The following is a 13,034-nucleotide window of genomic DNA, read 5'->3' as shown; positions in this document are numbered from 1 at the left end:
GGTAGATGAAGATCTAGGTAGGTGTCAGCAGTGGCAAGCAGACATCTAGTTCAAGACAACCAGTGGAAAAAGCAAGACCCAGGGCTTGGCGCCCCGTAAGTACTGAATGGAGTTCCAAGGTGTCCTCACTGTAAGACAAGGCTTAAGGCTTGGTCAGTAGAAACAGCTCATTTCTGAAACTAGAATTTATGGTTAAAAGTGGCACATTGGCTTATGTCATTACCAATTACTAGATTTATAGGGCTTCTTCATTTTCTCTGATGAGCAGGAGGACTGCCCCCATATTATGGGACTGGATTGAACTTGGAGCTGCATGTTAAGTGGCTTCAGTTTGGGGATTAGAGCACTATGGAGCAGGTAGCCAGGCAGGTCATGCATTACTATTAAAGTGTCCACTCTCCAGATTCATTGATGACTGATGATTGAAGGCTAGGATACAAGTATTTTTTGTTTCATGTATTTTTTTTATTAAGGTATGATTGATGTACACTCTTATGAAGGTTTCACATGAAAAAACAATGTGGTTACTGCATTTACCCATATTATCAAGTCCCCACCCAGACCCCAGTGCAGTCACTGTCCATCAGTATAGTAAGATGCAACAGATCCTCTATGTGCCTTCTCTGTGATACACTGTTCTCCCCGTGATCCCCCACACCATGTGTACTAAACATAATACCCCTCAGTCCCCTTCTCCCTCCCGCCCCACCCACTCTCCCACACCCCTCCCCTTTGGTAACCACTAGTTCATTCTTGGAGTTTCTGAGTCTGCTGCCATTTTGTTCCTTCAGTTTTGCTTCATTGTTATACTCCACAAATGAGGGAAATCATTTGGCATTTGTCTTTCTCCGCCTGGCTTATTTCACTGAGCATAATATCCTCCAGCTCCATCCATGTTGTTGCAAATGGCAGGATTTGTTTCTTTCTTATGGCTGAATAGTATTCCATTGTGTATATGTACCACATCTTCTTTATCCATTCATCTGCTGATGGACACTTAGGTTGCTTCCATATCTTGGCTATTGTAAAAAGTGCTGCAATAAACATAGGGGTGCATATGTCTTTTTGAATCTGAGAAGTTGTATTCTTCAGGTAAATTCCAAGGAGTGGGATTCCTGGGTCAAGGGGTATTTCTATTTTTAGTTTTTTGAGGAACCTCCATATTCTTTCCACAATGGTTGAACTAGCTTACATTCCCACCAGCAGTGTAGGAGGGTTCCCCTTTCTCCGCATCCTCGCCAGCATTTGTTGTTCTTAGTCTTTTCGATGCTGGCCATCCTAACTGGTGTGAGGTGATATCTCATTGTGGTTTTAATTTGCATTTTCCTGATAATCAGCCAAGTGGAGCATCTTTTCATGTGCCTGTTGGCCATCTGAATTTCTTCTTTGGAGAATTGTCTCTTCATATCCTCTGCCCATTTGTTAATCGGGTTATTTGCGTTTTGGATGTTGAGGCGTGTAAGTTCTTTATATATTTTGGATGTTAAGCCCTTGTCAGATATGTCATTTACAAATATATTCTCCCATACTATAGGATGCCTTTCTGTTTTGTTGATGATGTCCTTTGCCGTACAAAATCTTTTTAGTTTGATGTAGTCCCATGAGTTCATTTTTGCTTTTGTTTCCCTTTCTCAAGGAGATGGGTTCAGGAAGAAGTTGCTCATGCTTTTATATTCAGGAGATGTTTGCCGATCTTGTCTTCTAAGAGTTTTATGGTTTCATGACTTACATTCAGGTCTTTGATCCATTTCGAGTTTACTTTTGTGTATGGGGTTAAACAATCCAGTTTCATTCTCTTACATGTAGCTGTCCAGTTTTGCCAACACCAGCTGTTATAGAGGCTGTCATTTCCCCGTTGTATGTCCATGGCTCCTTTATCGTATATTACTTGACATTTATATCAGGTTGGGTTTATATCAGGGTGTTTCATGTATTTTTAAGTTTTAGAATTTCATAAACATAACTTTTACGAGGTTAGTACGTAGGTCTGTCAGTTCACCAACTGTTAACATTTTATAGTATTTCCTTTATCATTTATTTGTATTGGTTTTATTTTATGTTTTATTTAATTATCTTTTAAAATTTTATTACAGATTTACTTTATCATCTCTGTTTTTGCCATATTATTCTCTGTATTTGCCATATGTGCCTCACTGTTTTGTCCATAGTATTTTCCTCTCCTGAACTGATCAGGAATGAATTGCAGACCTAAACTTCTTCCTTCCTACATAGTTCAATTTGTATATTTTCCAAGAATAAGGACTTCTCTTATATAACCATGCTATGGTTATCAAAATCAGGAAAGGTAATATTAATATAGGGCAAAGTGGTCTATTATAGCCCATATTCAAATTTTGTCAGTTTTTCTAATATTGATCTTCATAGTGATTTCCCCAATGCACTTAATTGTTGAATTTCCTGAATGTCCTTTGTCTGTCTGCCTTCATAATGTGTTTGTTAGCCTTTTTTGAGTTGTCATGGCATTGACATTTTTTGAGAATAGAGCCAATTCTGAGAAATGTTCTTCAGTTAGGGTTTGTTTGATGTTTCCTCATGATTAGATTTAGATTATGTAATTTTTGCCAAGGATTATTATATAAATGATATTGTGACCTTCTCAGTGTATCAGATACATTTTTTCTTGAGATAACAAAATAAGCGAGTTGGGTGATTCCAACAAAGATTTTGATACTGTTCTTACCTTCAAAGAGCTTAACATCTCTTGTGAGAGAGGTAAGGCACCCTAGAAAAAGCTGTGATGAATTAAGGTGCAGCAAGACAGAACAAAGTTCTTTGAGGTGTTCCAGCTGCTCTGAGTAACAGGTATTTCTAGAGAGGAGTTGGTTGGAATTACGGTGGAGTGTGAAAGAGAAGAGATCTCAAGAGTGAGCCCTGGGTGTGCTTCCCTGAGGGGTGATGAGACAAGGGGAATCTGTCCAAGTGGTTGTAGAAGACGGCTGTGACTTGACAGTGTCATGAAAGACAGTAAGGAGGTTGTTGAAATAGGATGGGACCACTGCTGGAATCTAGTACTGCAGAGAAAAGGCCATAGGATGTTGGTAACTTGCCCTTAGTGTCACTCAGGGCATTTTATAGGACCAAAATTATAGTCCCCTTTCATAGTAGCCATTTTACGCTGTATTTTATGGAACAGTTCCTGTGGTTTTTCAGAGTAATGATGAGTTTATTCAATTACTATTTTATCTTGACTTCTCCAAGAGAACATTTTACATGTGAAAGTGTTTAAGAGGTTTTTTAAATTTGTTTCTGTGCTCTTTTGAAGGAAATGCTTTGGTGGTCGTCATGCTGTTTGGCTGCTAGGTTCTAAATTCAATTGCTCTTATTTTCAGAAAGTGTCTTTCTCTAGATTGCTTCTAGTCACACACTTCTGGGGACTTACTGTCTTACATACCAATAGAGAAAACAGTCTTCCACCCTGTAGATACTTGGTTCATGTGTTGGGTCAGAAGTAAAACTTACGTAAGTGTATTTGGCCTTTTTTTGTGTTGTTAATTTACATTTTCAGCATGATTATTTCTTTAATCATAGTCTCAGAAGGTAGTTATTTGATAACATAAACAGGAGTACTAAGTAAGTAAATGGAGTGGATTCTGCATTGACTTTAGGGGTCGTAAGGACACCGAGTACTCTTTTAAGCAGGTTTTAATTTCTTCTTACTCCATTACATGTGTGAGAAACAAAATTGGCACTGCTCTTTCCACCCTGTCTTTTCCTTTATAAGTTTTTGGGAGTTCATTGTCTTCCTTTTCTTTTTTAATTGTCATTAAGTAACAATATATAGAATCATCTCTTAGTTTGCAAATGGAAACTAAGCCTACCTACACATTCAGAAGTGAGGTTTCTTAATAGGGCTAATAGCTCTGTTTGCCTGTTATTGGAGGCGGATGTTGGGGGAGAGAGGATACAATGTGTTTTTAGGGATTTTTAACAGAAATATCTTGGCTGGTACTGTGGCAGTATGAGTACCTTACAGGGTGTACTGTGACTAGGGTGATGTGGGGCGATGTGGCCTTATGTGGCTTTGGAATCTTTTCTGATTAAATTGTAAATGAATTTGCTGCATGGGCAGTGCTATAAAGAATTGCCTAGAGTTTTGAATCAGGAGACCTCAACAGAGACGTTTAGATTCTGGGGTATTGGTGGCAGGATGCTCTTTGACCTCTTGCTTTGAATGTTCTGCTCGTTTTATTGTTAGAAACACATTCTTCAAGCTAGACATAGCTGATTCAGTTAGCATCACTTTGGGCAGTGTTTTCATTATTTAGGCGATTTTATAGTTTTATCTAAGGGAGATTAAGGTATTAGCATAAAATACCCTATACTTTAAATACTCTGGGCTATACTATCCACACTGCATTTCTAGCTGTGACAGTACCCAGCACCCCATAGCTTTGCTAGCATTGTTCCTGTGGCTTTTCCCCAAATGTTTAAAGTTTTCAAAAAAATTTATGGGGTTGCTTCCTTAAAGAGCTGCTACTATGTTTTTAAATGTGCTGTAGTAGTTCTGTTAATTAATTTTGTATATGGTCATTCATTATCTGTCCTTTGGTTCTGTTCTTCTTGAAGATCTTGCTGTTTAAACTACAAATTATTTTTTTTTTTAAAGCCCTGAAAAACCTTGCTGTTGTCTTGACAGAGCAGGGTATTTATCCGAGGCCTCTAGATGGCTCAGCTTGCTGAGTTCCCTGGTGTTGGCTGTCTCGGATCCCCTTTCTGAGGCCCCACTTCCCTGCACACTAGCTTGGTATGCAGGGAGAAGCTGCAGGCTGTTGGCTGGGCTTTATTTACGGAAACAGCAGGGTTGAGATTGATTGCGTTGAGAGACGGTGTACGGATGAGGGAGGGTCACAGCACATGCTCAGTCCTGTCAGTGTGAGGGGGAAGTTTCTGCGTTCTGCGTGAAGGCTTAGGTCATAGCACAAGCTCAGTGAAAGCTCTGTGAGGTCTCTCAGACTGCATGGGCCTCCATTTTGAGTTGTTAGAGTAGAAAAGGGCAGAGTTTTAACACTAAGTAGACGTTCAGGGCTACAGCTAGACTCACCAGAGCCTCTCTTAGTCATGGATGATCCATTCAGCCCCTGCAGGTAGGCTATCTTCCTCTGGCCTCACCGAAATAGTGATGGTTTTTGCTGCTCTTTCTTACTTCTGAAGATGTTTATGAGTCATTTCATCATTCATAGTGCATGTTCCTGAGAGCCTTTAATTCAGCCCTGACTGGTCATGTAGGTGCTGCTGCGAAGCGTGGAATCAGAGCTTAAGGATGGAACAAGCCAACGGAGAATGTTGTGGGTCCCTCTGTCCCTGTCCTCTTTCCCTTCCTCTCACCTCTTCCTCTCCAGGTGTAGTTTTAACCTTAGTCTTGCTGGGTGCCAAGCAAGTCAAGCTTGCCTGGTGCTGAGCTTGTTTGCCTTCAAGCACCTGCAGAGCAAACCTGCCGGCTGGCTGCCGTGTGGCTGGTGGAGAATGCCTGGGCCGGAGAGCTGCTCTGTTTGGATGTTTTAGGAGGGGTGGTAGGTGGGCAGCTATTGGTTGCTTTGAAGGTGGGTGGAACTTGTTTTGATTGAGAGAGAGCCTGTTTGTCAGAGCAAATTATAATTCTTGTGATCTTTTCCTGAAGTCTGAAAATGAAAGAATGCATATGTTTTGACGTAGCCAGAGAACAGTTGTGGATTATGGTTGCAACAGTACCACCTTGAAATGGATTTTTCAAGAAATGAATGGTTATGCCACATCATTTACTATTGCTTCAGAAGAAAACAATCCATTCTTCCTTTTTGAATCTTAGGGAAAATTTCTTGGCAATTAAAAAAAAATTATATGGTGACATTTGTGCCAGAAGTTGAGGTTCCAGATATTTTGTTTATTTATTTTGTTCGTTTTAGGAGAAGATGGCATTTGTTGCATATTTTGTTGAGTGACTTGCAAATCCTGTAGGAGAGGCATAAAAAGGGGAGCTGATGCCTGAGAAGGTAGAGGCATTGGCAAGGCTGGGTCTTGTGCTACTTGAGGGACGTGACACTAGCCTTTACTATGAGGGGATATTATGTGTTTTGTGTGTCCTGCTTGGAGACAGGGCTCTGACAGATGGCTGTTACTGTGGTCGACTTAGGGATCCAGGCCTAATCAGCAGATGCAGGACAAGTTGAATTTTTACCAAGTAGATATTAAGTGAAGTTTCTGATTTAGTTCTTCTTTGTTTCCTGATAAAAGTTTGAAAAAATTTTGAAGTGGCTTTTAAGTTTTGTGCCTTTGGATGTCAGTGTGAGGGGTAAGTTTCAGTGTCAGGATGAAAAGGAAGTATACAAGGTAGAGGATGTGCAACTGAAAACCTCCTAAGATATGGAAGAGATTTACTGTAGGTTGATGCTGCAGGGAGAAACCCTTTATGTAAGCTCTTCATTGTGTGATGTGAACATGGAGTCATGCACAGTCGACTCTGGTTAGATCAGGCCCCTGATTTTGGTGGGAAGTTTTTAGGAAGGCTAGTGGTGAAGTCTAACCACTGAAAATATTACTGAAGTATCATCTGGCTTCTAGCAGGTTGAGTTTTGGGGTTGTGATTAAAAAAGAGGAATTATACAGGGATAACTTAGGGTTAGTCCATTTGTTAACTTTTTAAATCTCTTTTTCCATTCATGTGAGGGCTGTCTTCCTGTTACAATCATATTTATTTGAACATTGCATTTGGAAGTTTTGGGCAGATACCCACTTTTTTCCATGCTGTGTAGTGTTGGTTCTAGAACTTGTCTTATACTTCCCTCCATTTAGAAGCACATGTATTCTTCCTTTCTTTTTCTCTCTTTTCAGTCTAAAACAACCCTTTTTCCAGACTCGAAGAACTGGACCTGAAGCTCTTGGCTGTTTGTTCACTAGGAATGAAGTTTCAGATTCACTTCAGAAATCCCATTGTCTGAGTCAGGAGAATACTTGTTAGGAAAACAGTTATGAAATTGCCTTTCTGTTCTAGGATCTTTAATTATTCTTAAACTTTTCTTTCAAATTTAGCAAATAAACTATGAATGGGAAACTGTCCTTATAGCTGAATCAGTTCTGGTCTGGCCGTCCTAATGCAAACGTGTGCTTCTGGAGCTTGCATGGGGCCAGCTGTTCAGATGCCGAGAGCTTGTAGCTAACTGCTGGGATCCGCGGGAACCCGTTGTTGCGGAGTCCAGTTCATGTGTTACAGAGCCGGTAAAGTACGTCGCTAGGGCTCTTCCTTGTGTGGTATATAATTGTTCTGTATTTCCTGTCTTGGGAAAATTATTTTTGGCATGTTGCTTGCTGACCAGCCACCTGCTGCATTAGGGCCTCTGTGCATGTCTGGTGGTGGCAGAGGGGAACGCGCAGCACATGTGAAGTCACTGTCTTCGTTGGTGAGGCTCTGTAGGGGCTGTGGAGGGTGGACCTGGAAAAGAGGCTGGTTAGTTTCATTTCGGCTTATTGCTCCTCTCCTGTTACACCTGAGTATCAGGAATGTTGGTGAATATAGGCAGTATATATTTCCAAAAGAACATAAAAGTAAAAGCTCACCGAATATTATCCTGTTAACTAGTTTTTCTTGTTTTTATATTAGAATCTTGAATCAGAATCTGAGGTTGGGCTTTTTAAAAAGTTGAAGAGGTTCCTCTGTCAACATAAATTTTGTGGAGTCTGTGAATCTGCTCATAACATAGCTCTGCTTTTGACCACGTCCTAGACTCTGTCTGGTGTGTTAGCTTCTGAATTGGAAGGCTCTGCTGATATACCTAAGACTTGATGTTTTTTATGCCCGTGATTCTCCAGTTAATCACTGGTCCTGATCCTTTTTCCTTCTGAATTCATTTTTCCTTGTCTGTTTTCTTTTTGGTCCTTATTGAACTGAGTTGTCTTTCCACCAGAGAGGAATTCATTGTAAAGCTGTAAAACAAATGTCTTACAGAAAGAGAGAAGGAAAATATGGACTAAAGGAAGAATTGAAATGATAAAGGTTAGGCGTTTGTGTGCACTTGTGAGTCTCCTCCCAAAGTGAGATTCATCTGTTTTGAGAGTTTTTGATATGGAAGAATACAGGTTCTTCAAAATATCTTTAAAGCCAATCTGAAAGAAAACGAATTCATCTCGTATACTCTAAGATACTTTGGGTCTAAGCTAGAACAGTTCATTTTAATTGAACTGGAATAATTAGACACTATTTCTGTTGAAGTTCTTTGAACTATATATATTTTTGTAACTGATATCTTCCCTTTTGGCCTGTAAGCTTCTTGAGCATGGACCATATCTGTTTTTGTAGCTCAGTTTCCAGTACAGTGCCTGACAGATGGGCGAATGAAAGAGTGGCATCCATGGTAAGAGGCAAAGACTAGATTTGGAGCTAGGTGGTGTGGTTCAAATTCCACCTAACAAGAGACATTGAACAAGCTGTGACATTAGATAAGTTCCTTCCCTCCTCTGAACTTCAGTTTTCTCATGGTTCATATGGAGATAAATAATATTTAAAGATTATTATTAAGATGGGGTGAAAACAGTATGGAAGTACTTGACACATAGTTGCTCAGTGTATTGTTGTTATTCCAAGGCCAAGTCTACAATCTCATATAGGTACAGTTACCTCAACAACATCTGTATTTTTGGTCAGCTGTTAGGTAACACAATGTTAGGAATTATGTTGGGAATTACGTTAATTAAGTTAGTGGCCAGTATCTTTGGCCATTTGCTGATCTCCTTTCTTCTTATGCTCTTTGAGTGTTTTATATTTTTCTTTACACATTTTGACTTTTTTAAAAGAAGCTTTATTTCCATATTCTGTAGCATTTAGTGTGTTCAGCATTAAACATTGTTTATTTCTTACCACTTTCTCTAATACAGTGGGAGGGGTGTGTGTGTAATACTTGTGTTGCCCCCAGACTGCTGCGGCCTCCCCTTTCCTCCCCTTCCTCCCCCTCCGTGTTCACACCGCTACACTCAAGATGAATAAGGTGATGGTCATATTTTTATAGCATTTCCAGCCATTTCCCCATGGGAACAAAGAAACATTTAGATGTGCATTGTATATATACTTATTTTGTCCAAAGTCCTTCTCTTTCTGGGGACATTCCGTCCCATTTTATTGTAAAGTTTGGTTTCATTGCACAGAAAGCCAGTAGTATGTTTGGCTAGCAGGTCAGCTTAATTTTCAAATAATGCTTCTTTATAAATCATTTCAATCATAGTGGGATTTAAAAATTAAGTTCTTTTTCTAAAGCATCATATATGTGTGCCCTGCAGTTTTGTGTTGGGCTGTTGTCCTTCCAACCATTTCCTTCTTTGCAGTAGGTGATGACAGTAAATCCCATTGGGGACCTGAGGTGGGATAGAGGCAGTTGCCCTGGGCACGTACACTGCATGTCACTACATAATGGGGGAGAGGTCAGGCAAAGAAGAAACACAGACAGTGGAGCAAGGTCATTGCAGCACTTTGAAACGAAATCCTTTCACATGTTGCTTAAACATTTTTTTACTAGGATTTTCTGTTACATGTTACTTTGTAGAGACACCATTTACTGCATCTTATTGTCATAATGGAAATCAGGCTTCTTCCTCAGCCAATTCCTGAATTTCTTAGTTCTGGACTCGAGTATATTTAGGGGGACTCTAGGAGAGCTGCTTATGTGGCCTGCAGTCTTCTAATTAACTCACTGTGACCCCTTGAAAGGGCACCTCTATCTCTTTAGGCCTTGGTTTCTCTCTTAAGCTTGAAGATTGGGTCTGTGGAGAAGATTGGCCTCTAAAGAATCTTCCATCAGAGAAAATTGAGAAAATTATGATCTTGGATTTTGATGAGTTGCTGTCTTGACCTTTGTGTATTTGTGTTTGAATTGAGAACATTAACTCTTTAAACTGTGATTCTTTTTTCCTTTTGATGATGTTACATGAATATGGACTTTTTTCTCTGCTGGGCAGTTTTTTAAGCCTGTTTCAGATTAATTTTGCTTATAGGGCTAGCCTTCTGTCATACGTGAACTGACTTAATTTTACAACAAAGCTGACAGAGCACAGTGATCTGATAGGCTGGACAGAGCACTGTGATCTACTCAGGTTTAGGGACATTTTTTTCCTTTCTTAAAATGAATGGGAATAGAATACAAAATTGACATGAATTTTAAGATCCTATGTCAGACTTTAAGAACATTTCAGACTTGTTAAAGACTGCTTTAGAAATCTGTGCTCATCCCGGAAAAGTCCGAGAAACCCAGCGTGCCATTCTAGTTTTCTTTCTTATCAGCCTCATTTTCACTCCTGCCCACAACCCTTCAAAAAGAAGTGACTCTGATAAATTGCCTTTTGATTTTCCTGAAATTTGGTGTTTGGTTCTGGATCCAGTCTATTTTTTGTGGTCAGATTCTGAATGAGCGGAGTAAGTAGAGTTTCTAGAGTCTTCTCTGATTTCATGCCAGCCTTCCGTTCAACCTAATACCTTAGAGAAAAGTTAAGAATTATCTACTGTCTGAACCTTGTAATCTGAAGGACAGGTAAGGAAAGATTGCACTGGGATTTTGTTCACACATGACACCAGCCACAGAGCAGGAGTTTGATTTGACAGTTAGCAGTCCCAGCCTTTTGGGAATGGGCCACAGGCCACAGTGCTGTTGCATTCTGGGCTCAGGGTGGGTACTAGGTCTAGTTAACAATAGGAAGTCATGCCAGCTCCCTGTAAAAGGCCTCTGTTCTTCAAGCTGGTGTCTTCTCCCCTGTACCCCATGTTGTTATTCCTCCTCTTCCCCAGTAGACTCAAGTCCTAGTCTTAAGCAATTATCATAGTCACATCGAGATATTTGAGTGTCTTGAGTAGTTGTTTACAGACCCTTGCCTCCCACGCACCATTCTCTCTCTTTGAGGGTAAAGAAGTGATCTCAGTTTTGTCTGGGCAGGCTCCTGTTCCCAGCTGGCAGGCTCTTTGCAAGGAGCCCTGTCTGGCCAGCCAGTTCTCATCTCCTTTGCATGGATGCTTCTCCCTTTTTGATATTCAGTTGCAGGCTTCCTGCTCCTTTCTGTCCATTCCCTGTTTACTTCTTAGACTAAAACGTTTCCATGGTAACAGGTTACTTTTCAAAGGGAACATCTTGTCATTTTATTTAATCCACTGCAGCTGAAGAGGACTGAAATATTAAGTTGTAGTTACCATGGATACTGCTTTGTTACATCGGTTTCTTTTGTATCAGATTTCATATACAATGAATTTCTTTTTTTTAATACTCAAGGAATAAACACAATGACTTACAATTACTGTTGTAATTTGGCTTTGGGGACTATATTTTCATATTCCAAAGGAAAGATTTGTAGAATAATAGGGATTGAACCTCTGCTGTTTTGAAAAACATCTATTATTTACATTAGGCACACAGAGAAATTCCTCCTTGCTGGTGAGGATGGTGATTTTTGTGTGTGTGGTAATGTATGATTCATCATAAAGGATGTCTCGTAAAGGATGACCACATACCAGAGATCCTTGTAAACACAGGAAGAAAAGAAAAATGTGACTTGAGTTAATTCCTTGAATCTCATTTCTCATTAACTGTAGTATTCTTCCTTCAGTTAACTTGTTCAGCTGTGTACAGTATATTTGGAGGGAGTCTGTTTGTCCTTTAACCAGCTTTTCTCATGTCTGGCTTTCTTATCCTCAGTCTGTCTGTAATGAATCATTTAGCTAACCTTTTCTTTTGACTTCTCTAAAAATTTAATTTTTTAGATTCATAGGAAGTTGCAAGATACTCTAGTGTTCCCATGTCCTCTTCACTCACTTTGCCAGTAGGTGCATCATACAAGACTTCAGTACAACATAAAGATCCAGGACATACACATCAGCACAATGTATGTATATTTCTGTGCCATTTTATCACAAGTATAGCTTTGTGAACCACTCCCATAATCAGGATCTATATCATCATAGGAATCTTCCTTGCCCCCCGCACCCCATTCCTAACACCTGGCAGCTACCAGTCTGTTCTCCATCTCTCTAATTTTGTCATTTTGACAATTTTATATAAATTGGCCTTTAGCTTTGATAGGTTTTCTCTTTTAACATGATTTTCAAACTTAAAAAAACAAACATTTTGATTATTTTGTCTTGCTTTGGTACTTGAACAAAGAATTGAATTGGGGAAGAGGATACAGCATCTCATACTAGTTCTATTTGTAATCTGTTGTCTAATTTTGGTTCAGTAATTTAATCACCATACCATGCAGTAGAGTGGTTGGGAACTTTGACTTTGCAGTCAACTAAACCTGAGTTTGAATCCTGTTTTTTCCACTTGTGAGCTTGTAGTCCTGGGCAATTACATAACCTCTCTTAGCTTCATTTTCCATATCTGGACAGGTAATAATAACATCTACCTTACAGGATCATCCTTAAGATTAGATAAGAAAATATACGGAATTTGCTTAGTTTAATATATCTAGCACATGGTAAGAATTCAATGTATATGTTATTTTCTTTATTAATGTTACAATTACACTGTTATTATCTCTAAAGCAGACACACTGCCTCATGGGGTTGTAATGGGAATAATGTATACCTGTCAGAGACAGCACTTAATAAGTGATAAGTTTTGCTCGTGTTTGTCATACAATGAGATACTTGAACTTAAGATAATGAGGTGAAAATCCTGAGGTGCACATAGATGTGTACTGCGTTATCCTGCTATCCTGGGATATAACTTCCGTCTTTGGTTTCTTATTTCAGACATAGTATCCTTTATCTGACCTTGCTGGGATTTATAGTGGTTGGGATTTTCCTTCCTTAATTCATGACTACCCTGGTTTTGCCCAGATCTGCTCTTAATAAGCAGTGCTGTACAACAAGCAGAAAACTCTTTGGTAGCTATGCTATTTTAGAAACAAGCTAGATGAGGTCTGAATTTCTGTGAATGCCCCTACTAATGCTTTTTTTCATTAAATCAATATCAATATGAGTTAAATGAACTACTGTATAGAAATGAAATAATGATGTAGAGCACCTAAAACAGAAAGAAAGTACTCAAATGGTAGCTTTTGTTACT

The 13,034-nt window shown here is 39.4% G+C and overlaps 1 protein-coding gene across 8 annotated transcripts in view; it reads left to right on the top strand.

Annotated features, from left to right (window-relative positions):
- The window catches only part of RERE (arginine-glutamic acid dipeptide repeats), a 429,285-nt gene that overhangs the window by 288,137 nt on the left and 128,114 nt on the right, over nt 1–13,034 (top strand). The window contains exon 1 of one of the 8 annotated variants that reach the window (XM_057499687.1): nt 4,859–5,105. The exons of 6 other annotated variants lie outside the window; for them this stretch is intronic. In XM_057499687.1, coding sequence (XP_057355670.1) covers nt 5,080–5,105 — 26 coding nt within the window. In that variant the 5' untranslated portion in view covers nt 4,859–5,079. Of the gene's footprint in view, nt 1–4,858; nt 5,106–7,198; nt 7,218–13,034 lie in introns of those variants that run through there. One more of the 8 variants, XM_057499688.1, reaches the window with a different exon arrangement.

Source organism: Manis pentadactyla, chromosome 4 (assembly GCF_030020395.1).
Source record: "Manis pentadactyla isolate mManPen7 chromosome 4, mManPen7.hap1, whole genome shotgun sequence".
NCBI classification, from domain to species: Eukaryota; Metazoa; Chordata; class Mammalia; order Pholidota; family Manidae; genus Manis; species Manis pentadactyla.
Note: the sequence above shows the minus strand (reverse complement) of the source record. Positions and strands in the feature narration are given on the sequence as shown.